Source organism: Ips typographus, linkage group LG1 (genome assembly GCF_016097725.1).
Source record: "Ips typographus isolate SLU linkage group LG1, UJ_Ityp_2.0, whole genome shotgun sequence".
NCBI lineage: Eukaryota > Metazoa > Arthropoda > Insecta > Coleoptera > Curculionidae > Ips > Ips typographus.
The window spans coordinates 25,670,831-25,697,587 of NC_138422.1; the positions used below are offsets into that span (position 1 = coordinate 25,670,831).

General features: G+C 33.4%; 4 protein-coding genes and 1 non-coding gene across 7 annotated transcripts; 3 read left to right on the top strand and 2 right to left on the bottom strand.

Moving 5' to 3' along the window:
- Positions 1 to 2,515: 2,515 nt before the first annotated feature.
- Positions 2,516 to 4,029, bottom strand: Scp1 (Sarcoplasmic calcium-binding protein 1). Its single transcript, XM_081995765.1, has 5 exons — positions 3,840 to 4,029; positions 3,546 to 3,712; positions 3,380 to 3,491; positions 3,192 to 3,325; positions 2,516 to 2,818 (listed from the first exon to the last, which is right to left on the bottom strand). Exons 1-5 carry the CDS (start codon positions 3,889 to 3,891, stop codon positions 2,669 to 2,671), a joined length of 615 nt encoding a protein of 204 aa, XP_081851891.1. The 5' UTR covers positions 3,892 to 4,029; the 3' UTR covers positions 2,516 to 2,668.
- Positions 4,030 to 6,486: 2,457 nt separating this feature from the next.
- Positions 6,487 to 9,926, top strand: LOC145740298 (uncharacterized). Its single transcript, XM_081995757.1, has 8 exons — positions 6,487 to 6,698; positions 7,365 to 7,667; positions 8,634 to 8,691; positions 8,757 to 8,912; positions 8,963 to 9,162; positions 9,225 to 9,370; positions 9,427 to 9,633; positions 9,684 to 9,926. Exons 2-8 carry the CDS (start codon positions 7,519 to 7,521, stop codon positions 9,848 to 9,850), a joined length of 1,083 nt encoding a protein of 360 aa, XP_081851883.1. The 5' UTR covers positions 6,487 to 6,698; positions 7,365 to 7,518; the 3' UTR covers positions 9,851 to 9,926.
- A 493-nt stretch (positions 9,927 to 10,419) lies between these two features.
- LOC145740303 (putative glutathione-specific gamma-glutamylcyclotransferase 2) lies at positions 10,420 to 11,560 on the top strand. Its single transcript, XM_081995766.1, has one exon. The coding sequence runs from the start codon at positions 10,592 to 10,594 to the stop codon at positions 11,171 to 11,173; it is 582 nt and encodes a 193-aa protein (XP_081851892.1). The 5' UTR covers positions 10,420 to 10,591; the 3' UTR covers positions 11,174 to 11,560.
- Positions 11,204 to 26,443, bottom strand: LOC145740293 (uncharacterized). Of its 3 annotated transcripts, none has more exons than XM_081995746.1 (6): positions 26,284 to 26,443; positions 26,134 to 26,228; positions 21,425 to 21,551; positions 14,349 to 15,159; positions 11,595 to 11,738; positions 11,204 to 11,501 (listed from the first exon to the last, which is right to left on the bottom strand). In XM_081995746.1, the coding sequence occupies exons 1-6, from the start codon at positions 26,311 to 26,313 to the stop codon at positions 11,224 to 11,226; spliced, it is 1,485 nt and encodes a 494-aa protein (XP_081851872.1). In that variant the 5' UTR covers positions 26,314 to 26,443; the 3' UTR covers positions 11,204 to 11,223. The 3 variants fall into 3 exon arrangements, with proteins under 3 accessions (XP_081851872.1, XP_081851871.1, XP_081851873.1); XM_081995745.1 differs by having other exon boundaries at positions 11,204 to 11,504; XM_081995747.1 differs by having other exon boundaries at positions 11,379 to 11,517.
- TRNAW-CCA (transfer RNA tryptophan (anticodon CCA)) lies at positions 11,862 to 11,933 on the top strand. Its single transcript has one exon. It is a non-coding gene; the product is annotated as a tRNA-Trp (tRNA).
- Positions 26,444 to 26,757: the final 314 nt, after the last annotated feature.

Consider the following 26,757-nt stretch of genomic DNA (forward strand, 5'->3'; position numbering starts at 1 on the left):
TTACCAAATTTTGCTTCTTTTAAATAAGTAGAACAAACACTCTGTATTTAATTATCTGTTTGAATACTCTTATCGATTTCAAAAATGTATCTATCTGCAACGGTTTTTAAGATATCGACGTTTGAAAAATGACATTTTTACATTTTGAGGAGTCATAGCTTCTAACCTGAACGAGATAGAGCAAAACGGCTTGCATGTTCTTATCTTAACTTTCTGAGAGAAATTTGACAGAAACATGTTCTTGTTTTTGCAAGTCGTTTTACTCTTATCTCATTCTGGTGAATGAAAATGTAATTTTTCAAACGTCAATATCTTGAAACCGCGAATTAGTATAGGTTATGATTCATGAAAAATATCTGAAATTGATAAAAATATACAAAAAAAAATAATAATATACATACAGTATGGTGCAAATATATGGAATATCCCCATTTTACATTTATATGTTAGTTTTTTCCCCATTTCATGTATACAGAGGGTAGCACAAAAATACGTTACGATCATCAACTTAAGATTTTCCAATGAAAACACTTATTTTATATTAAATTTTGGAATTCTGATTATTGTAGGTAGGTTTTATACAGGGTGATTCCAAAGTTGGGACTTTCCTTTCACTTGCAGTGTGTTTTCGAAATATGAACAAATAACGAAGATATAGTCAAGGTTTTACTGAAAAAACATAAATTTAATGATTTTGACCAAACCATTTGAAGTAATTAAACAAAAATTTGTACAATTTGACAACATTTTTTTACAAAATTTCAAATTTGGACAGTTAACCCTTACTTACCAATTTAACTTGAAGATTTTGTTAAGTAAGTTGGCAACGTTGCTGTTTATTTCAAAGCACAAAATGTATGCAATAAAACCATGATTTTACGATCAAAGTATGCAAAAATATACAGGGTGGTCCAGTTTAAAGTGTCAATAATTCACCATTCGATAGTCCAGCAAAAAATACGAAAAAAAATACGAAGAACGCTTCCTAAGGAATTTGATTTTAAGGGTAGAAATGACTTTACTAAAATTAAAGATCTAAAAGTCTATTTTCATCACTTTAATTGGTGTACAACTCAATTTTCTGGATTAAAACAAGTCTAGAATTCAATGAAACACTGGTAACAGTTCAAATTAAATTTTCGGACTATTTCAATTCTAAAAAAATAGTGTTCAAGACTAATATCGTGCCCAAATTTTTTACTTTCATCACTGGAGTGTCTGAAACTTAACTTTCACTATATTAACTATCATAAATAGTTTTAAACTCGATTTTTCAGTGTTAAAACACTAAAAACAGTCCGAATTTCTTAGAAATGTGTTGCACCGAAGAGTGTAGAAGTCAATTTAATATTTTTTTAAATTAATAAATGACGTTTTCCAGACTAATGAATAGTGTACAAACTGGCTTTCAGGCCTGATAAGTCAAAACCTTGTGAAGATCGAGAAGAGCCTAACTCTATTTTTCAGGTTAAAATCAGCCTTAAAGCAATAAAAAAGTTTAGATATTTAAGAAATGGTCAAATTATTAACACTGAAGTGTGTAAAAGTCAATTTAAAATAGTATCAAAGCTTGAAATGGCATTTTAAAGCCTTTGGATAATGTACAAATTGTTTTTTAAGTCTGCTATGTCAAAAACTTGACGAAGATAGTCTTGAAACTCGATTTTCCAATCTGAAAGCAGTTTTGAAGTCTTAAAAATTGTCGAGAGATCTAAGAAAATGAAAAGCAAAGTAAAAAAAATGAAAAGTTAGTCTTCAACTCAATTTTCATGAATCTAATGTCAATATCCTGTATTTAAAACTATTTTCAAGACTAAAATATTGAAATGTGTTTTCAAATTATGAAACTGGTTCAGAGTCACCTTTTTGTGACCAATAAGTCCATTTTTAAAGTTTAAATGTGTGAATTTGTAGTCAGAAATTCAGTACTAAAGTTTTCAAAATTATCTAAAAAATATGACGACTGACTGCGGAGACAATTTTTAAGCCTCTCAAGTCTATTTTCACAGTTTCCAAGTCAATTTTCAAGACTAATGTCTTTCAATTTGTCGGAAAACTATGAAAACTGGTTACAAAGACAATTTTTAAGCCTCTTAAGTCAATTTTCACTGTTTGCAAGACAATTTTTAAGTTGGGTGGGGTTGATTTTGGTTCTTTGAACGTAATAACTCAATTATCTCGTAAACGAAAGTTTCAAATCAGAATTTTATAAGAAGTAGATGACCTAACTTAACCTAACCTACTTATTTTTTCAAACTGAACAAGAAAAGTAAGGTCTGACAGTTATGACAAGATACGGATTTTTTTAACTGAACTTTGAACGACAGTATTTTCCTTAGGAAAATGACATAATGCATGTCAACTTTGATTGGTTATCGAATAGTGAATTATTGACATTTAAAACTGGACCACCCTGTATACAGGGATTTATTTGAAATATGAGAACATTGTTTTACTCCGGATTTGTGCAAGAACTCTTCGTAAATCTGTTTTGAAAAAATTAAAAGCACCAAAATTATGGACAGACCATTGCGTCACCATATTTTATTAACATCCTACTTAAATGAAGGTTAAAATTATAATACCACAAACACAAAAAAAAACGTTTACACTTCAATAATCGAAGGGTTTTATAAAAAATTTGCTATAACAAACAGTCTCAAATACTTTAAGGGACCACAACTTCGTATTCACAAAAAAACTCAGACAATGGTCCAAAAAGATACACAGCTGAGGATTCTTGTGGATTTCCTAAAAATTCAGCGTAGAGTTCTTGATATCTGGTTAATGTAATACCGCCTCTTCTTCTGTCGTCATCCTAAAAAAAACACAAAAAGTAGATTTAGCTTCGATGGATAGTTAATATACTGGGTGTCCAGTTTAAGTTGTATATTGGTCTGGACACAAAATATTCCAGGTTAATGATGTTTTAAAGTGTTACCGTTCCATAAATACAGGGTGAATAACACATTGTACCTATTGCAAAAGCTATGTTTGTGAAATTGTTAAAAGATACAAGGGAGTAAAATTGCAAAGTTATTTTTACTGTTAAAAATTATTGTTTTTCTATTATGCAGACATAAATACCTACAGCAGCGGTTGTGCGTACACTGTTTTACGAAACTTGTGTGTTCATTAGTAAGCATCGAATGGTTATAGCCTTTTCAATCACACATCAAACAAAAATTTACGTTCAATAAGCTTTTGAAAGCGTCATCAACGACGTCCACATCATCTATTGGATATTTTGTAATACAGCTGAATCTATATTCATCCGCGTCGATTATACCATCGTCATTTATATCTACCATTTTAAAATTTGAGTCTAAAAAGGGTTTATAGTAGTTGTTGCAAAAATACTTGTAATATTAGTAAGTACCTATAAACATTTTCAGTGCTTGAGGCAAATGCTCATAACGTTTTCCCATGCAACACTGTTGTACCGCGTCTTTAAACTCATCTACTGATATTTTACCTTCTTCTAGTAATTCCTAAAACAGAAGAAACGTTATAAAAATAATTTACTTATTGTAGAGTTTTATTGCTTTATTAAAGTCTGCCAATTGAGTAATTTCCTCCCACAGACTTAACATAATGTGCTGATGTTCTTGTAGTTTTGATTGACTAAATTCGCCTTTTCCTTCAATTATCGTGGCTCTAAGGGCTAAACAGGCAAAATCTCTTTCGTCTAAGTAGCCGTTACTATCGATATCTTAAAAAAAAATACAAAAGTCACTAAGTATTTTCGTAAAAGTGTGATAATTTTTGCTTGTCAGTTTTACAACCACTTGACAGGAAAATTATTTCCACAATATTACATAAAATAAGCAACTCCTTACCATACAAGTATCTGACAACAAACATCACCCGATTATCCCAGCAGTAAGCCATTGATGGAGGATTGATTGAAAACAAGCACTGGTCGGAAACACGAAATATATTTGGAAATCCAATAGGCACGTTTACAAAAATATTGGAAAAACAATGTATAATTGCGTCGGTGTTGCTCGCCGGCAGCGCTACCGGTAGATCTAATTTTAAAATTATTATTTCGTGGTTTACATCATCGTTTACCGGTCGGTGACGTTATTTTCGGATGCCATGAACCCAGAATTACTGTCGCCAATTTGTAGCTTTTGGCCAAAATTCCATTACAGATTTTACAAACGTCCGGAAAAAAGAGCGTTTCATCTTTAAATCATGTATTGGAATTAGCTTGGAAATGTCAGGCACCAAAATGCAGTGTTTGTTTACAGGATTCAATTTTGTCCCAATTTTTTGTTTGTTTTAATACAAACCAATACATAACCTTTGAACAGGAATAGTGTAAAACTTGGGTGGAATGTCCATTTTGCCACAGTATTGCTCATCCACTCTTGCCGACGAAGAATGCAAAGTACTGCATATGAAAAACTACCCATTGAAGAGAATTACGGCAAAAAAAATTATATCTAAATAAGCCAACAGCTAAATTCTGCTACTTTTTACTAATTTCCAACATTTTGATTGAGAGCTCAATTTGAAAAAATTCTCATCAAGTCTTCTTCTTAATTTGGCTTATTCATTTACTGAATGTTGGCGAGAGTTGGCATACTTGTTTGGTTTGTCCAGTCTCTTATGTACTTAAGCCACGAATATTTCTTTCTCCCAATGCCTCTTCTTCCTTCTATCTTTCCCTGCATAATCAGCTTCAGAAATTGGTACTTGGAATTCTTGAATATAAGGCCCAGGTAGGCTGCTTTCCCTCGCTTTACTATTTGCTTCTTTCTCCTCCCATTAGATTTTGTACCTTAGCTTTGGTTGTATGATCTGTCTAAGGGATTTTAAGGATTGTTCGAAACACCCACATTTTGAAGGCTTCAAGAAGTTAGCTTTTATTGTCCAAGTCTTCACTCCATACAGCAGCACTGAGTAAAATGTAGCACCTCTTGTTGCTGAGCATAGCTCTCATATTTGTAAATGCTACTCTGGCCTGTTCAATTCTGCTGCGTATCTCAATTATTAGCAACTTAACCACCATTACTTTCGTTTTTTCTGCGTTAATTGTTAAACCAAGTTGTTCTCATTCGATTTTATCCTGTTGATCAGACGCTGAAGTGCTTCCTGGCTATCATCTAATATGGTCGTGTCATCGGCATAGCGAAGGTTATTAACGACCTGCCCGTTAATCTTTATGCTATCCTCCATATCTCTCAAGACATTCTCAAAAACTGCTTCAGAGTAAAGATTGAATAGAACAAAACAAGTAAGAAAGGGGGACACAACACAAGTCTTATCCCTTTCTCTGCTGGGAAATTCTGTGTAGTTTCGTTTCTTACCCCCACAGCTGTTGTTTGATTTGAGTAGAGGTTCTCAATAAATCTTAAGTCCTTCAGGTCCATATCATTTCTGTATGTTTGACGCAGTCGAATGCTTTCTGGTAGCCCTGCCTGAATCCAAACTGTGTAGGGCCAAGATCTTTTTTACATCTGTTGTATATTCTGGTATGTACTATCTTCAAGGAGAACTGTAGTACCTGACTCAACAAACTTCTTCGGTATTTGGCCTGTCTCCTATATGTTGTAAAATATTTCTACCATAGCATCTATGTTTTCGTCATTCAGCAGTTTTTATTACCTCTATGTATACCTCTTGTTTACTTTGCTTATAATTGCCTTTAGGACTTCTGACTTGATCTTCGAAGAAGGTTCACTCTCGTATTGGCCTGCAAGATTTCTCTGGTTATTCTCTGCATAGAGTTGTTGAGTATAATTTTTCCAGTGGTGAAGTCTTTTACAAAATTATTCAGATTACGAGGATTTATAATTTAATTTCAATTTCTGGGCATCTATCCTGTAACCACTGTACCTTGGCTGTAGGGTCTCTTTGCCAATTTTTCTGTCAACACTCCTTTTCATCTTTATTTTTTAAGGGTTCTTCCATTTCTTCTTTTTGTTACTTGGCGGACCTTTTTGAAGTTGGTTCCAGGTGTCTTCAACGTTTACCAGTCGCTGGTTCAAGGCATTCACCGTCTCATCAAGTAGTCTCTCTAAATTGACTAGGAGAATACAGTGTTACGGAAGACCCTGTATAATTTTTGAGTACACAGAATTCTACAATAGAAAGATCAGAATCCTTTTGGTTCTACAACTTTTCCAATATCCTTCCTTTTGTTTACAAAACTTCTGAAGATTAACAACATTACATCATAATGTTACATCAAACATGTATGTTATTACCTATAATAGTATCACTATCATTATATAAGTTGACTAATCTCACGTTCCGCGTGATCGATCGCTAAGTCTTCAAAACGTCATCACCACAGACCATCAAATTTCGAAGAATCTTCAGGCCACTAAGGTCAACTATATTATTATTAATAATCCACTCCATTGTGAATAAACAAATCAAGCAAGTGCAAAAACATCCATTTAATTAACATTATTTAACATTCAGTTTGTTATTCAGGTTGCGCCAATGACTGAATATTAGCATAATATATAAATAATGAACATAATGACTGTTTCTTGATTCTTCTGTATCTTGACCACTTTAGTACAGTTTAGTGAATAGGTTGATCGAGTCAGTAGTTGCGCGAATTCGACGTTTTTTTGCGATAAGAAATCTGTTTGTGGTCAAGTTGCGAGGCCAAAATTCGGATTTAGACAGTGAAAACAGTGATTTTATAGTGAAAGTTGGTGATTTTCGATTGTTACGTAAGATTATTTGTTATTTTCTTATGCATAAAAATAGCAATTAGATGTAAAATATTCAATTTTATCACAGTTACAAGTTTAAACAGGCAATTGTTTTGTGATTCAAATGAATGGTTCTCAGGTTCACCTTCTGTTCAATTTAAACCAATACAGTAATTTATTTATTAACAGCGATTAAGTGGTAATGAAATTACTTTACCATATCTCCCTTGCAAAGCATTGCGAGATACCGATTTTACCAAAAACCTTACTAAGTTGCTTTGTGGTAAACTTTTTGTAAAGAAACTTTGTAGCATACTATTTTACTACTAGTAGTTAAGTTGGAAGCAGTGTTTTACCAGAAAATTTTAGTAAAACTTATTTTTAAAGAGAATTCTGCATATACCTAAAATTCGAAACCATTTTCTAAGGAACCAAGAACCAACAAGAGAATTGTTTTCAGTTACTTTCGTAGTTTTAGTAAATTGGTAAAATTGAAAAAAACAATCATATTTGAACAGTATTAGGTTATATGGTTCTGTAGGGTTTTTTAATCAATATTCCATTTAAAAAAAAAAACCTCGAGAATAAATTCTAACTAACTAAATAACAGTTTTAACAAGTTACATTGCTATAAGTAACCGCAATGGCAACTAAGGCAAAAAAACCGTCTTTTCTGCTTTCTAGGCACAGCTGATGAACAGGAAAAAGATACGATTCAGCTGGAATTAGTTGAAACAAAAATAGACAAAAAGGAAGTGTGTGTGTGTGTTTGATTTGATTGTGCACGAGCCAACGTTGTTGTCGCGGAAGTTTAAATCAGCACAAGTTTTCCTGAAACATGGAAACGATACGGAAGTTTACAGTGGCTGAAATTGTCGTAGTTTTGGGAGTTTTTTGTAGTGTGGTAGCAGCACAACGTGGAAGTTCTATCCTGCACGGAACTCATCAAAACACGTCCAGGATAGGGGTGTGCGTCTTGGAAGTTCCGTAAGTAATCAGAGAAAAAAATTCAAAAGATTATATAAAATTTATTAAAAAAATTCAGTTAGTACTATTTCCTGAAGCTGATTTTTAAAGAAAAATGATCTCCTAATGTTAATAGAAGAAATCCAGAAATTTTGAATTACCAATAACTACTAATCCCACTTAAAACAGGAAGTACCTATCAGCTTGTTTATTTCAACTGGCACGTCTCTTTTGTATTATGCAAATTTTAAGTTCCACATAATATACAGGGTGTTTGTACAAAATTATAGGACCTTATCTTAACTACACCCTACACCAACTACAACTTTTATCCATTCAACCAAAATCTCACTCTGACACTCTGTATATTTACAATTTTATATTATAAGGGACCGACAACTGTTAAAATAGAAGTTTTAGTTTAACAGTTTTGAACAGTTTAACTGTTTTCTCTCAAAATTCTCTCTTAAAAGTAACTCGAAATTATGTGATTATGAGTATTTAGAAATGTATTATGGATCATATTTCAAATCGTAGAATTAATTAAAATATATAGTTTTTTAAAAAATAACTGCGGAAATGGAAGCCTCATTTAAAAAAGGCTATGAAAACAAAGACCAATTCAAATAAACCGTCATACTTATCAGGAATACTGACATATTCTAGTTCTATTGAGGTTTTAGGAATTATTTTATCGAATAACGAATTTTGCATGTACAGCCGAATCAATATCCACTTTTTCTTCGAAACCCTGTATTTTTCCTAATAATTGAGATGTCAGAGGAAATTAAAAAAAAAAACAAAATGTGTTAAAAAAATATGAAAAAAATTGATCAAAAGGTTCAAAAGAAAATTGATGTTCAACTAAGTTTTGACATAATTTGATTAAAAATTCCTAGAATCCCCTACATATCCACTAGAATATGTGTACTGACATAACCGGTAAAAAGGTCTATAAACACATTTTGAATCAATTTCTTCTTCTAGAACAATTGACATTATTGCCCCACAAGATCGAGGCTCTCAGATACCAAGAGGAAACGGGGTAAGACATTCAGATTTTCCTCTAGACTGTATTTTATCATTTTTGTAATAAAATCAAAATTTTAGTCTCGTCCTGAATTAACTAAAATTGAAATCTGCTGTAATGGCTACGAAAGAATTCCTCACACTTTTATTCACTGCCAACCAGTGTGCGATAATGGGTGCGTAAATGGCAATTGCACTGCTCCTAATGTTTGTACTTGTAACAGGGGATTCATCAAGGTAATTCTAACTTTTGTACCATAATACGGTTTACATAAATACATTTTTAGAGTGCAGAAGATCAAAACAAATGTATTCCCACTTGTCCTGTCGGATGTCTTAATGGAGTTTGTACAGTTAGGGGCACTTGCGATTGTAATTATGGGTACGCTCTGAGCCCTGATGGCAAATACTGCACCCCCGTTTGTACTGGAGGGTGTGGTCAAGGTGGACGATGTACTGGACCTGAAACTTGTACTTGTAGTCCTGGGTAATTTTCTATATTAAAAACCAAGAACAAATGAAAGACTGATCATTTCTTAACTTTTGTAGCTTTCAAGTAAATCCAGACACTCGGAAATGTGAGTATTTCTGCGAAGGTGGTTGTGGACAAGGAACTTGCGTGGGACCAAATCGATGTTCTTGTAAACCTGGATATGTTATAAAAGAAAATCGTTGTGAAGCTGATTGCCCTAAAGGTAAATCAAAGTTTTAAAACCCCAAAATGATAAGGTTGACACTCACTTTTTATCAGGTTGTAAGAATGGAGTCTGCTCAGCTCCCAATACTTGCACTTGCAATTCTGGATGGACTTTGGATAGGAGCGGCACCCAGTGCCACCCTCATTGCACTCAACCTTGTTTGAACGGAGACTGCATTGCTCCAGAAAAGTGCGGTTGCAAAAAAGGTTACATTGAGGCTGCAGGATCTGGTGGACATAAATGTGTCGCCTTCTGCCCTGGTAAACTAATTTCCAATTTTAAAGACATGAAATCTTAAACAAATTTCCAGATGGATGTGAAAATGGAGTGTGTTCAGCTCCAAACTTTTGCATCTGTAATCCAGGCTTTATGAAAGAGTTTAAAGGAAGCAACAATTGCATTAGACGTGTCAGACGATCTTCGTTGACTGATCTGCACTTGGAGTTGATTCCCGAAGAAGTTCTCGAAGGTCACTAGAAGACAAATTTAAAGTTCTGTAACGAAAAATAAATAAATTATGTTGTATTTTGTTGCAACCATTTATCCTAAACAATCTCGTATAATACACTTCTTAACCAATATTGCTTTAGTGTGTAATGTGGAAACTAGTTTTGTTCTTTTTCGTTATTAATTTGAATATTCACCACATTTATTCACTGAAATACTTTCCCTCTAATCTGAGCAAATGTATTAATTCACATAGATACTTCCTGTCTGATGAGTTTGTACTTCTTTATGTTGTTATTTAAATGGCATAACTTCGATGGTAAAACGTGATTTTCAAACATATAAAATGTATTCGGTAATATATTATTATCCACAGAATGTTAGTAATACAAACTTCTCTATTAACAACGAAAATTAAACAAAAAAACTATTAACAACAAAAAAGAACTATAAATTGATTCATAGTAATCGACGAACACGGTTGTACATCATCTGATATAAATTGCGAACATACTATCTATAATTGATGTCATCTGTCAACCATAAGTTTAACTGACAGCAAGACGTCTAATGATATACCTAACCTACAATTCTAGAAAACATTAAAAAATAGTTCCAAATCATCTAATAATTAAACTTTTTTTTCTATTGAAATTACCGTTGTAGTGTTGATATAGTTTACACCACTTGGGAACAGAAACACTGGACTTTGTATTTCAACCTGTAAACTCAGTTGACATTGCTTTCTTTTCCCATAAGGAGCGTTAGAAAATGTGGATTTTTGGTTATGGATCTCTTATGTGGAAAGTGGACTTTCCCTATTCAGAAAAAATAATTGGCTACATTAAAGGCTACGAACGACGGTTTTACCAGTTTAGCACGGATCATCGCGGCACCCCTGAGAATCCTGGAAGAGTGGTTACCTTAATTCCAGGTTCAGAGGACTCAAAAGTGTATGGCATTGCTTACCGAATAGAGGACAGTGATGTGGATAGTGTTGTTAAACATTTGGATTACAGGGAAAAGGGGGGTTATGAGAGAAAAACTGTGCGGTTTTACCCTAAAAATAAGGAAATGCAACCTTTTGATATGACAATTTACTTGGCTTCCCATGAAAATCCAAATTATGCTGGGCATGCTGAGATTGATGATATTGCCAAGCAGGTAGTGCAGTCTATAGGTCCTAGTGGCCCTAATATTGATTATGTGTGTAATCTAGCAAAAATTATGCGTGAAGTTGTTCCTGAAGCACAGGATGATCATTTATTTGAGCTTGAAGCTAAAGTTATTGCTTTATTGAAGCTTAATGGTCAATTTAATGACATACAAGAAGTCTGTGATAAAACTGATTAAAAGTCTGTCAATATTGTAAATAAGGCAAAATTATCTTAAAGTAATTTTATTTAAAAATGAGTGCGTCCACAGGTGTTCATGTACAATGAGTTTACACTTTCAGACTGGACTTTGTTAATTGTATGGTTAGTATAGAGTGAGCTGGTGCTAGGCTGGGTGGCGACATTCAAAATGTCTTCTTCCTTTGAAGGGATCTCATCATATACCGGTTCTGTAATTATTCCAAAAGTATTTTTCTGACTGAGACTGTACTGGGAAATGGCGTCCACATCTGAAGAGGCTCTGTAGCTGCCTGTAGAAGGCGGATGATCATATAGATAGTGCTTCACTGCTAAAATTGTAATCTTTTTGAATAAATACACTTAAAGGCGCATTCGCCCAAACGTGCGTAATGTTTTTTTTGTATGGTACAAGTACATACCTAATTTAGGGTTTCTTAACGGTTTCTGGAATACTACATTAAATTCCCGAGCTTCAATATTGTTTTTATTATCCATGTTCCAAGTGTCATCACTTGTATTTGGTCTGGTCGCTAAATAAGTGGGATTGTCGAACATGGGTGGGTCTGTAAAGAGTGTAAATTCAAATTGATTTATTAATTTATTTTGATATTACAGTTATCAGGAATTACTAACATAATTGCAATAAGTAGTGGTTTGTATATGAGATTAGTCAGCTATAATGTCATGACTCCGTGGCGCAACGGTAGCGCGTCTGACTCCAGATCAGAAGGTTGCGTGTTCAAATCACGTCGGGGTCAAACATTTTTTTTCTGTCATTATATATCAGCCTTCTTAAAACAACCTGTTACAACTTAAGTAGTAAATGCTACGGTTTTTCTCTATCAGAATTTGAAAAAATCAGTTTTTTGGTTATTGAAGTATCTAAAGTAAGTGAATTAAAATGGCTGCTTTTTTATAATACACAAAATGTACTGCGATGTACCCTAACGTCCACTTTTTGACAGGCTACTACCAGTTGTTCACATTTTGACTAAAGGAACATGACACTAATTTTTTCGTCACTCTGTATACTTATATGAGCTGAACTACATACCTTTATAAGGAGATTTGCAGTAATACTTATCTTGAAAAACGGTTATAGTTATATAATATAAAACAATGTAGGGCAACACTGGTACAGTATACAGAGTGTCTCATTTAAAATACGTGTGATACACTGGAACGTACAAAAAATAATGTAGAAAATACGCAGTGGTCCTCAAACCAATCTAGTATAACACAGTATCTATTAAGCAGTTTAAGCTCTCATAAATACAGTTTGACGGTCAATGATTTTTTTCGTAAATTTAGTATCTACAGTGTGGTCCATTTTTAAATGTCAATAATTCACCAATCCATCAATTAAAAAATAAGTTGACATTCATTATGTCATTTTCCTGAAAAGTGTTTCCTAAGGAAAATACAATCTTTCAAAAATCGGTTTTTTGTCATAACTGTCAGACCGTTGGAGCAATATTGATCAAATTTGGAACAAGCACTTTATTACACGTTATTACTGTCAAAGACCCAAAACTAACCCAACCCAACTTAAAAATTGTCTTGGAAACGGAAAATTCACTTAAGAAGTTTAAAAAATATTATTGTAGTCAGTTTTCATAGTTTCCAGACAAACTGAAAGACTTTAGTTTTGAAAATTGACTTTTCATGCAAATCGAGAGACTTTAATACTGAAAATTGACTTGTAGACATAAAAACTACTTTTTCAAGAATTTGTTACTACAAATTCATACATTTAAACCTTAAAAATTGACTTGAACCCCAAAATGTGACTGAACTAATGAAAAGTGACATCAGAAGCTTAAAATTTGCATTTGAAGTAAGTTTTCATAATTTGAAGACAAATTTCAATATTTGAGTCTTGAAAATAGTCTTAGATGCAGGACATTAAAATTAGATTCATAAAAATTGTCTTGAAAACGAACTTTTCGTGCTTTTTACTTTGCTTTTCATTTTCTTCGAATTCTGGACTATTTTTAGTGCTTCAAAACTGCTTTCAGCTTGGAAAATCGAGTTTCAAGACTATCTTCACCAAGTTATTGACATAGCAAACTTAAAAAACAATTTTTACATTTTTATAGACTTAAAATGGCATTCCAAGCTTTGTCACTATTAAATCGACTTCTAGACACCTCAGTGCTAAAAATTCGGGTATTTCTTAATAAACTAGACTGTTTTTAGTGTTTTAAGGCTGTTTTCAGTGCCTCAAATCGAGTTTCAAGACTATCTTTAGAAAGTTTTTGACTTATCAGGCCTAAAAGCCAGTGTGTCCACTGACCATAGTCTTGAAAATGTTATTTCAAGCTTCTTCACTATTAAATTGACATCTACACTCATAGGTGCAATAAATTGTAGCATCTAAGAAATTCAGACTGTTTTTAGTGCTTTTTAAGACTGAAAAATCGAGTTTAAGACTATTTTCAAAAGTCAAGTTTCTTCAGTAATAAAAGTAAAAAATGTTGGTATCAAATGCTACAATAATAGTCTTGAGAACTAATTTTTAGAAATAAAATAGTCCGAAAATTTAATTTACTTCTAGATGCAGAAGAGTTGTCCAGTCCAGAAAATTCAGTTGTACTCCAATTAAAGTCTTGAAAATATACTTTTGGACTCTCTTTAGTCCTAGTAAAGTCAGTTCTAGCATTAAAAGTCAACTTTTATATTATTTTTAGTAGTAAAAAATGAGTTTCATGCACAATACAATCTTTGTCTTGATTTCCGGATTTTTTTTTGTTCTTGAATGCCAGTTTCAGACACTCAACCAGGATGGCAGTCTGAGGAAGCGAATCATAAGACCATTCCTAGTAGTAAAAAAGTTTTTAAGTAGTTTTGTTTAAAAAGTAAAAATGGTTTTTTCCTTAATTATTAATAAGTATTATTATTTAACCTTATCAATATTATTTTCGCTTTTCTTTGTTGATTTTCAACTTAACACAGTTCCAACTGGCCTTCCCTTAAAAAAAAAACATTTTACCACAACGTAAGCACGTAGAGAAGATTTTCTGTTCTTTTTACCCTACATCTTTACACTCTCCCTACATTTGTAAAAAAAGTAAGCAAATTTGGTGTAAAACTAATATTTAACTTGGCATAAAACCAAAGACATTCCTTGTCACGTTTAGAAAAGTATTCCTGCTTGACTTACGACATCTTACCTGGAAGTGGAGAATGAAAAATGCTGCTAGTATACACAGCAACCGAGGCGACCTCTTTCTTCCTCCCTTTATCCTGCACTTTCTTCCTAGAACTCTTCACTGCGTACAAAGTCACCACCACCACCAATATAAGAAACGTAGCCAAACTAGCTGAACATATGCTGTATATTAAGTTTTTATCCGTAGGTTCTTCCATAGCTAACTCATCCTCCTTAGAATTCTCAACAGAAGATCTTTTTTCATATTTTCCTTCTAAAAGATTATCGCTGTGCCTCAGCAAGTTCTCTTTTACCAAGTCTTGTTCAGCGCTGACTGGTGGTGACCTCATGGTAGTGCTGGTAGTGGTTAACACCTCAAAACTGTCCTCACGATGGTCTCGAACCGAATTGCTATTCTCAAAAATATCTCCTACTAATATCCTATAATCAGCTGCACTGGCATCTTCTTCGGCAATCGGATCTGTAAATTCCATACTGTCGGAATCAATGGACATCACGTCGTCGTCCTCTGGTTCACTGCGTATAGCCATAATAGCCTCGTGCTCTTCCTTGAAGAATGGTTCACCAGAACCTTCCAACTGGTCTACAAACTCTGTGGTGGTTGGTTGAGCGGTGGTAATGGTTAAGTTATGGTACTCTGGTAAAGTGACTTCGTGGGAATCGCACAATAGTCCAGTAAAACCAATTTGACATAAGCAAGTGCCTCTTATACAAATCCCGTGCCGACATTCAGGGCACTGGCTAATGCACAAGTGGTTCTGCTCTTGGAAACCATCGCAGCACGTTTCCATCGTTGTTGTTACGTTGACCACCTGCAAGGAGCGATACAGTTAATTTAATTTTATTATTATTACCGAAAATTTAATCTGAATTGCATGTAATAATGGCGCTATTAAATGTGTGGAGAAAGTGAAATTATTTGTCCGCAAGGGCCGATCGGCAATCAGAGAGTTGTTACGGTCCATTGATAATGCCTACGCGTTTCGTTAAACCCAATGGGGGTTTTTATTTTGGTCGCATTATATTTATGAACCTATAGAGTGCAAATTTATAGTTTGTTAAGAGTAAAAGTGAAGTTAAAACAGCACTAGGTAATAAGAAAACATTACAAGATAGAAAAGCTGTAATAGTAGGAAATGTTCTTGATAGGTTTGTTTGTATTGTATAATTTTTTGATTATTCATTCACTCGATTTTAATCATTTTTTTGAGAATTAAAAGGTATTTTCTTCCTCTTTCTGATGACCTAAATGAGCTTTTTGAAAGTTGCCACGGATCTGAGTATACCGAGGTGTTCCCATTTCTCGCAGACAAATGTTTTGGATTTGACAATAACCTTTATCGAGTCTTGTAGTCAATATCTCTAGACGTTTTTGCCAGTTTGGCGATTAAGAACCATTTACAAAAATTATTGCAAAATTTTTAAAAAACCTAACCTAACCTAAAAAAAATTCGATCAAAAATTTTAGCAAGTTGAGCAATTTTAATAAAAAATAATGATATTGGATAAATAAGCACACTATTGTTTAGTAATCCAATTCATATCTTTAGACGTTTTCGCCAGTTGACAAAATTGATGAAAAACATTTTTAAAATGTGGTTTATTTTTAATTCTTTTGTTTTAAATTCTAAATTATTGAATAAAACAAGAGAAGTAAGTTCTTTTTGCCTGCAAAATTTAAAAACCCTTTAGCTGTTGCTGTGTGTGTTCTACAGGGTGGATTAAAAAAATCGTACAAAATAACAATCAAGTGTTTTACCATACAAATAAACGATGTATTTGGTAAATTCAGTCTAAAATAACGGTTTTTAATTTAAAAAAAGGTCATAATACCTTGTCTGCCCCCCAGCAGTTCGTTGCAACTCCTATCCACCAATTTTGCAATAAAATTTTGGGAAATTGCCATTCAACTCTCACAATTTCTGCTAATTCGTTCAAATTGTTAAATTGATGCTCTGATACCATTATTTTCTATTAAAACCGAACACGAAGATTTATACGAAAGCGTAGAAGGGCCACAGACGTTATTTTTCTTAAATTTTTACTTCAAACTCAGAAATTAACTAAATTTCGACTTCAAACTCGGAAATTAACTAAATTCCGACTTCAAACTCGGAATTTAGTTGCAATGTTGTCAAACTGACAAATTCTACTATTTTGGTTCGAAAAGTGTTTATGCAATGTTGACAAATTAACAAATTCTACTAATTAAGATCAAAGAGTGTTTGCAATGTTCTCAAACTGACAAATTCTACAATTTTGGTTTGAAGAGTGTTTCCAATCTGTCCAAACTGACAAGTTCAACTAATTTCTTTGAAGTGTGTTTGCTTGCAATGTTGCCAAATTAACAAACTCTCCTAATTTAGATCGAAGACTGTTTGCAATGTTGCCTAACTGACAAAATTTGGTAAATTGGTTCAAAAGTGTCTTTGCAATGTTATCAAACTAACAAATTCTACAATTTTGGTTCGAAGAGTGTTTCTAATGTAACCAAACTGACAATTCCGACTAATTTCTTTGAAGTGTGTTTGCAATGTAGCCAAAGTTAACAAATTTTACTAATTTGCTTCGAAGAATGTTTGCAATGTTGCCAAACTGAAAAATTTGGTCTAGTTTGGTTTGAAGAGCTTTTGCAACGTGACAATGTAAATTCTGAGTTCGGAAAAGATCCAAAGAAGTTGTTGAATTTGAAACAAGATAATTAAAAATAACCGCCTTTTAAAAATTTTGCAATAAATTTTGTAAAAGGCCCTTAAATTCTGAACTGGCGAAAACGTCTAGAGATATTAATTGGATTAGTAAACAAATAGCGTGCTTCTTTATCCAGTATCATTATTTTCCATTAAAATTATACAGAACTTGCTAATATTTATGATGAAACATATGATTTTGTTTTCAAAGTTTTTTTTGGGTCACTCAGTTTAACTTTTTTTTTAAAATTGAGTAGTTTTACGTGTAACCTTGCTAATTCCGTATTTTATCCCTAAAAGATCTAAAAAATTGTTGAATTTGAAACGATAAAGGTTATTATATAATCCAAAAAATTTTAGACCGATTTTTAATTTTTTGACTACACCCTAGTCACACTTTGCATACTCGGATCAGTGACAACTTCCAAAAAGATCATTTAGATCATCAGAAAGAGGAAGAAAATATTAAAATCCAGTGAATCAATTTGAAGTCGCTCAAAAAAGACTAAAAATTTGATAGAAGATAGAAGGCTAAAAACTACATTGATTTGTGTTACTACATGAAAGTTACTTTAAATTTGTGTTTTTCTGGTTGCTTACTCAAGATTTCGTCCACTAATTTATGCCGTCATACCAAAGAGTGTCATACACAGCTTTTACTTTTTATGTATAGAAAAAAATATGCAATTAAATAGGCCGCTGGTCGCGTTTCAACGCTCTCTAAAGTGTCCCTCTCGGCGACAATATGAAGATTACATCGTTTCCTAATCGAATTACCGCATCCTGCTTACCGATGAGATTTGCAGCGATATGTGTACGGGATGATGTTATCAGATCTACCTCGGTACCCTTTCGTTTAATTTATTTGAATCTGTGACAGGGAGTGAAAAAACAGAGGTGGACTCACCACAATTTAAATCAGTAAAACCACCATTATTATGTGTAGATTAATTAGGATGAAAGTGAATATTTGTTAAGTCAAAAATTGAGTTATTAGTTGTATAGATAATAAATAGCAAAGACAGATTGCTTATGTCTATTAGAATTTTTGGATCCCAAACCAGCGTTCTGAGCACGCTCCTCTCGAATCCCTGCTCAACTCAACAACTTTGAATTCACATTTGACAACTTTAACAGTCAAACGCCTTTGTCAAGTCATAAAAAAGTATTGAAAAACATTGATTAGAAGATGGTTGAAAACCAAATTGAACTTCGACAAGGTGCCTACTGTTTTTAATCAGAGGACTCGATTACCAAGCGGTTTCAACCGCTCATAGTTAGATATTGCGTATCTTTTCGCAGTTGTTCCCTCCGCGAGAAATTAAATATTTTTAACAGCCAGTACCAAACTAGATAAAACTAGATAAAACTAAGTAGAAGTCCATTTTCTCAAGGTGGAGTTGAAAGCAAATTTAAAGGGAAAGTAACACAAAGGCTTCTCCACAAAACTTTTAACCTCCAAAAGGTAAATAAAGGGGAGGCTCAACTAGACTCGGGTACAGAAATACCCATCATCAGGAGCTTATAGTATGGTAGAAGAGACGCCGGCTGTCTTTTTACATGGGAGAGACAGCAAAAACCCGAATTTTAAGATATACTAGAAAAAAAACTTTTTAGGGGGTAACAAAATTAATCTGGAGGAAAAGAAAACCAAGATTAGGCCATAATGGCTAACAATGTTCTTCTTCTTTTAGTGCCTATTCGTTTCGAATATTGTCGACCAATGCTATGATGACCTTGTTGACTGCTGCTTTAAACAGTTCTGTGGTTGTTTTTGAATACCATGTCCTTAGGTTCTTGAGCCATGATATCCTTCTTCTTCCAGGCCCTCTCTTTCCAAACACTTTTCCATGGAGGATGGATTTTAAGAGTTTGTATTTGTTGTCATTTCTCATTACATGTCCGAGATATTCCAGTTTCCTTCTCTTAATCGTTTTCATCACCTCTTTTTCCTTCCCTATTCTTTCCAGTATTGTTTCGTTGGTCACTCTATCTACCCATGATATTCTAAAGATCCTTCTGTATAGCCACATCTCGAAGGTGCTTTTGTGGAGCTTCGGTCAATGTCCAGGATTCCATGCCATAGTAGAATATGGAGAATACATAGCAGCGCAGGAGTTTTACTTTGATATCTAATTTGAGGTTATTGCTTTTGAAGAGCTTAGACATTTTGATAAAGGCATCTCTTGCTTTTTCTATTCTTCATCTGATCTTCGGTCCTGGATTCCAAAAATTTGTTTAAAATAGTAATTTTCTCACTCCAAGTGAGTTGGACAGGCGATTTTGCCACTGACTGTCCTTTAAACCTGATGAACCTTACTGATTTGTAAATTTGTTGCACCAAACCAGTTTTTCTTAAACTACTCAAAAACGGTGAAAGTTAGAAAAAAATTGCAAGAGTCCAAAAATGTTTATAATCAACCCCTTAACCCAAAACTGTAAGTTTACAGGACAGTTTTTTGCTTCCTTCCAGGGTGGGCAAGAAAATTATGGTGGGATACTATTTTTGTCACCCTTGTATGCAATTTTTAAGATACAATTTTACATTACATTTTTAATTTTTACACTCCTGGAAAGAGCAGCTCAAGACGGTTAATTTGAGTGGTTCAACCTTCCTGAACTCCCAAAAATAACCGAGTTACCGGGTGTTCAAATTTCAAACCACAACTTCAACTGATTTGAAAATTTGTTGCATCAAACCAGTTTTTGCTAAATAACTCAGAAACGGTTAAAGTTACGAAAAATTTGCAAAAGACCAAAATTGTTCCTAATCAACTCTTTAACTCAGTACCGTAAGTTTTCAGGACCGCTTTTGCTTCCAGCATACAGGGTTGGCGTAAAAAGTATAATAATTGACTGTTTTTTGTCACTCTGTACACAATTCTTCAGATAGCAGAGAGAGGAGGAGCTAAAGACGGTTAATTTGAGTGGTTCAACCTTCCTGAACTCCCAAAAATAACCGAGTTACAGTGTGCTCAAATTTCAAACTAAAATTTCAACTGATTTGAAAATTTGTTGCATTAAACCAGTTTTAGCTAAATAACTCAGAAACGGTTAAAGTTACGGAAAATTTGAAAGACAGCAAAAAAGTTCGTAAAGAACTTCTAAACTCATCTCTGGAAGTTTCACACTCTGTCAAAGCCGCTATTATACAAGGGGTGCATGAAAAGTGTAGTGATTCAGATTTAAGACTTTTCAAATTAATGACAGCCATGAGAGGAAAATGATATTCAGCAAATTTCAATAGAATCATTATAAAATAAAGAAAAACTGACCATTAAAAAAATAAACTAATCAAACCTAAAAAAATCCCACATTTTTAGTTTCTTAGTTGAATTTGCATACAAATATATAGTTTTGAAATGCTCACAATAAGAGTAATAAAAATAAATAATAGTATACAGGGTGTTCCATTAAGAAAAAAGACTTTAGTCTTAGACTTTTTAAAATATTTAAAGATATCTGAGATACCTCAAAAGTGATTATATTTTCTCCTTTAAATCTTTAAAACGAAAAGAGCTATAAAAATTCTGCTGACGCCATGTTTGATATCACTTTTTTCTCGCAAAAACTACAATCCTGTATTTTTTAAAAATAAGCGAAATAACCTTACAAAAGTATTAAAAATGGGACACTACTGATTCAGCTTTTCTACCGTGTGCTGTTCAAAAAGTGTACAATTTCAGAGTAAAAATGTTATCATAAAATTTGAGACGAAAATGTAACTTTAAACATCTCTCCCTGTAATAATTGCTTTTCAATCACGTTGGTTGGTTTGCTTTGGACGTTTTAATCATTTGTCAATCAATTCATCAATTTCGAACACCCTATAAGGCTGACGACTTGATCAATAAAAAATATCTTATTAAAGTTACTAAATAAACTCAATAGCAATGTTTTATGGGCCTCGGGCTTTCACTTAATCTCCTGCACATCAGCCACCGAGTCATTATGATTTAATAATAAAAGCAGAACTGAGCATGACGTGCCTAAAAAAAAAATCTTACTGGGTTATGTGTTAATTCAGTTAACCGAAGGTTTCGTCATAATATTTTATAGGTTCGTGCGGAATATTCGTGGTGAAGGGCACTGATTGAATCGAAAGAGACCTTGCACCGGGTTCCATTCTGTTACAGCCTCTATAACTAGGTCGCAGCTAACCGCCGGTTAAACCAGCATCAACTACGTAAAACTCGGCCTTAGATGCAGTTGAAAAACGGTAATGTTTCCGTCTTGTGCAATACGATTATTTAAATTTACTCTTGCGTACGTAAACAACATCTGGTCTCCCTATCACACGTATTGTAAAACGCATTTACAACAAAAAGTTGCTCACGCTCTTTGGTTTGAGTTATATAACCGTAAAGAGTGAAAATATTAAACTTACTTCAATCCGGCTTTCGTTGACCACCCTGTTTGAGTAGTAGGAACACCTGGGTGGGACGTTCATACACCATTTGTAGGTTCGTATGGTTCGGTTGCGTAATTCCCATTTTATGACTTCTTTAGGTACCCTAGAAAAATGGGTTTTATGTTTTAATTATAAGTTAAAAGTACCTACAAAATGTTATTCTAAGTAGATAATGCTTACAAAAGCTGTTTTAACATCCCGTCAGTAGAAACATTTTTTTTGGACAAGCTACCATATTCTGAAGTCCTGCCTATTATGACACACTCTGTATAAGCAGTATGGTAAGTAGATTGTTATTGGACTCGACTTCTTTCTTTTTTGATTAAATACAAGTAGAGTCCGGATTTCTAGAAATTTTGCTTTTTGTAAATAATAAAAACAACCAACCTTTGACATCTAATGTGAACGATTTAGGAAAAGACATCATTTGACAGAGTTTTTTCATGCTTTTTTCTTCTTTTTGTACTTATTTACTGCTTTTGTATGGTTTGATTGTGAATATTTTAATTTACAATTGAAATAGCTATATTGAGATATTGAACTGACTGAATAATTTCCAAATGTCCCGAAGTAGTCTAAAAAAATGTAAAAACATTCCAAAATTCTATAGAAGCTCTAAAATGCCTTGCAAAAGCTTACAAAACAGCCTAGAAGCTTCCAAACGCTTTTAGAACAGTCTAAAGCTTACTTAAAGTTTCCGTATGCTTTTAGAGCAGTTTGAAAGCTTCCAAAAGTTTCTAGAACCGTCTACAAGGTTTCAAATGCTTTAAAAGCAGTCCAGAACCTTGAATTCTCTTTAGTTTAAACTGTTCAAATGCTCCTAAAGTAGTCTAAAAAGGTTTTAAGACACTGCAGAAACTCCAAAATGCTTCTCAAGCAGTCGAAAGCCTTCCAAAACAGTCTAGAAGTTCTAAAGCAGTTTAAAAGTTTCCATAAGTTTGTAGAATCGTCCATAAGTTTTCAAATGCTTTAAAAGCAGTCCAAAATCTTCAATACTTTTTAAACTCTTCAGAAACATTCCAAATGCTCCTAAAGTAGTCTAAAAAGATTTGAAAATACTACAGAAACTCCAAAATGCTTCTAAAGCAGTCGAATGCTTTCCAAAAACTTTTAGAACAGTCTAGAAACTTTCAAGACAATCTAAAAGTTTCCGTATGCTTTTAGAGCAGTTTGAAAGCTCCCAAAAGTTTCTAAAACCGTCTACAAAGTTTCAAATGCTTTAAAAGCAGTCCAGAACCTTGAATTCTCTTTACTTTAAACTGTTCAAATGCTCCTAAAGTAGTCTAAAAAGGTTTTAAGACACTGCAGAAACTCCAAAATGCTTCTCAAGCAGTCGAAAGCCTTCCAAAACAATCTAGAAGCTTTCAAAAGCTTTTAGAACACTTTAAAGGCTTCCAAATGATCTTCAACTCAAGCTCTCAAAAAATTTCAAGGCAGTCTAAAAGCTTCCGTATGCTTCTAAAGCAGTTTAAAAGCTTCCACAAGTTTGTAGAATCGTCCATAAGTCTTCAAATGCTTTAAAGTCAGTCCAAAACCTTCAATACTTTTTAAACTCTACAGAAACATTCCAAATGCTCCTAAAGTAGTCTAAAAAGATTTGAAAATACTACAGAAACTCCAAAATGCTTCTAAAGCAGTCGAATGCTTTCCAAAAACTTTTAGAACAGTTTAGAAGCTCTCAAGACAGACTAAAAGTTTCCGTATGCTTTTAGAGCAGTTTGAAAGCTCCCAAAAGTTTCTAAAACCGTCTACAAAGTTTCAAATGCTTTAAAAGCAGTCCAGAACCTTGAATTCTCTTTACTTTAAACTGTTCAAATGCTCCTAAAGTAGTCTAAAAAGGTTTTAAGACACTGCAGAAACTCCAAAATGTTTCTCAAGCAGTCGAAAGCCTTCCAAAACAATCTAGAAGCTTTCAAAAGCTTTTAGAACACTTTAAAGGCTTCCAAATGATCTTCAACTCAAGCTCTCAAAAATTTCAAGGCAGTCTAAAAGCTTCCGTATGCTTCTAAAGCAATTTAAAAGCTTCCACAAGTTTGTAGAATCGTCCATAAGTTTTCAAATGCTTTAAAAGCAGTCCAAAACCTTCAATACTTTTTAAACTCTCCAGAAACATTCCAAATGCTCCTAAAGTAGTCTAAAAAGATTTGAAAATACTACAGAAACTCCAGAATGCCTCTAAAGCAGTCGAAAGCTTTCCAAAAACTTTTAGAACAGTCTAGAAGCTCTCAAGACAGACTAAAAGTTTCCGTATGCTTTTAGAGCAGTTTAAAAGATTCCAAAAGTTTCTGGAACCGTCTACAAAGTTTCAAATGCCTTAAAAGCAGTCCAGAACCTTGAATTCTCTTTACTTTAAACTGTTCAAATGCTCCTAAAGCAGTCTAAAAAGGTTTTAAGACACTGCAGAAACTCCAAAATGCTTCTCAAGCAGTCGAAAGCCTTCCAAAACAATCTAGAAGCTTTCAAAGGCTTTTAGAACACTTTAAAGGCTTCCAAATGATCTTCAACTCAAGCTCTCAAAAAATTTCAAGACAGTCTAAAAGCTTCCGTATGCTTCTAAAGCAGTTTAAAAGCTTCCACAAGTTTGTAGAATCGTCCATAAGTTTTCAAATGCTTTAAAAGCAGTCCAAAACCTTCAATACTTTTTAAACTCTCCAGAAACATTCCAAATGCTCCTAAAGTAGTCTAAAAAGATTTGAAAATACTACAGAAACTCCAAAATGCTTCTAAAGCAGTCGAATGCTTTCCAAAAACTTTTAGAACAGTTTAGAAGCTCTCAAGACAGACTAAAAGTTTCCGTATGCTTTTAGAGCAGTTTGAAAGCTTCCAAAAGTTTCTAGAACCGTCTACAAAGTTTCAAATGCTTTAAAAGCAGTCCAGAACCTTTAATGCTCCCAAAGTAGTGTAAAAAGATTTGAAAATAGTGCAGAAACTCCAAAATGCTTCTAAAACAGTAGGAAGCCTTTCAAAACAATGTAGAAGATTCCAAATGCTCTTCAACTAGTCTAGATGCTACCAAAAGGTATCAAAACCGTCTAAGAATTTCCAAATGCATCTAAATCATTCCAGAACCTTTAATATGTTATTTAAACTGTTCAAAATGCTTCTTAAGTAGTTCAAAACAATTTTTCTTTAGTTATCGAAACAGTCTAAATTTCTGTCAAAGCAGTTTAAAAGCTTCAAAAATTTTCTAAAACTTGAAGTCAAAAATAGTAAAAAAATTTGCATCTCTGAAAGAGTTTTGTGCTTTTTGCAGATTTTTATGCTTTTTTGAGGAAAATAATTTTACTTTTTAAGCGGATTTTTAGCATTCAAATTAAGATTATATTACATCTAAGCAGCATTAGTTAAAACTACATCAGATTTACCATTAAATCTGTATTAAACCGCAATTTATTGGATGCTTAAAGTACGTACCACTTTGTGCACGACATGATTTATGTTACCAATTAGTGTAATACGTAGTTAGTAAAGGTAACAAATAATTATGACTGTGTTAAATATAAATTGTTATTATCTGTTAAGTTGACTTTGATATGGTGTTTGGTCCTTATTTGGTAAATATGTAGTTTGACTCATTAATTATGTGTATCAGGTCAGCAATTACAAAATTACCAAAAAAGAAACGTTTTACCTTTAAAACGTTAAATAAATATAAATTTACTAAATTTAGGCGAACTTGTTGTTTAATAATTATTCGCATTTTTACTGTAGCTTTGAAATTGTTTCCTATACGTAATATACAGTTTTTACAAAATTATACATAAGAATCTCTCAGGGAAAACAAATCAAAGCTTTAAACAAAGATAGAGAAAAACTTTGTAAGTAAAATGTGTCAATGTGCCTAAAGAGCTGTGACATTTTTCATTAAACGATCACGTGACTACTTTATCAGAAAGTCTGATTCAAATTTTGTGATCAATTGTCAAATTACCTCACATCTGCATACTCACCGAAATGTCACTTACAAAGTTTATCTTTATCTACACCATTGATTTTTGAATAAGACTGATGATAAGTCCACATGTGGAGTATTTGCGTAACTCACAGCACTATTCATAGTTTGTGATTCACAAACTGATGTGACCATTCACAAACTACCCACTGTGCTTTTTTTTCTTTATTAGATCCTATTACTTTTCACTCACGTATCTAGTGTAAACAGATCGTTTAGTTCTAATATGGTGCAACATTACCACAGTACCATGAACTAAAGTAAAAGTCATAAGCCATAATAAACTGCTGGTACGATTATCAAATCATATAAATTCAACGAATACTTCCGATATACTAAATTTGAATATTTAAAGTAAACTTTACACAACACTTGTTGCAGACAAAGTCCTGGAAACTAACAGCCAATTAATCACGTGTGGTTCTGAATTACAAAAAAATTTCTAAGATTCTGCTTATATAAACTTAACAACAGGAATGTTGAAATGTTTCAATACGATTTGTAGAAACGTCGCTCTGGTCACATTCTAATGGCATCTTAGACCAGAAAATGATAGTAAATTGCACAGATTTTCCTTGTTAGCGCATTCTTTAACACTGCCTCGTTCTACAAGTTACTGTATTAACGAAACTAGGTTCGATGCAACCACTTTTTGCTTTTGTATTTATGATTTTATAAAGCTGTCGCTCCTTTCAGGTATTTATCTGAGAATATCTTAATTTAGTTTACTTACACAATCTCTTTCTGACAGATGTGGTCTCCGAGCAGTTTGGCTTCAAATTGGGACAGGAAGCCAACTTGGAGGAATAACCACGAAGCCACGAAAAACTGGAAAAAAAGATTAGAAGTTGTTTTTTTTTTTATTTTTCTGCTGTTGACTCACTTTAAGTCTTGTTCGCACTCCTCTGTTCATTTTTCCCAAAACTTTATCACTCTAAAGTCATTTCAATCAAACCAAAATTGCACTCGGTAATGTCCCGTTTAAACTATTAAAATTCCGTGCGACGGTCAATGAAACACTGCCACCCACTATACAGAGTCCGGATAGAGCCATGTGGCAGCTCAATTAGTGAACTTGTATGTATAAAGTTTAATTCTGCGGTGGGACTTTTTGCTGTTTTTGTATGAACAGGGCAGTACTTGCTTTTGATGGAAAAAAAACAAACTTCCAACTAGCTCTGACAATGGTGGAAATTAAAGAACCAAAGCGCTTTGGTTTAAATCTCAAAAAGCTCACTACTCTCATTCGCATCCAGAAAAGCGAAATAGTCAAATATAGACTTAAAGAGAAGCAGAAAGTTGTCATATTTAAAGAGTTAATTCAAATTTACGAAAAGTCAGTTGATTTTGCATATTT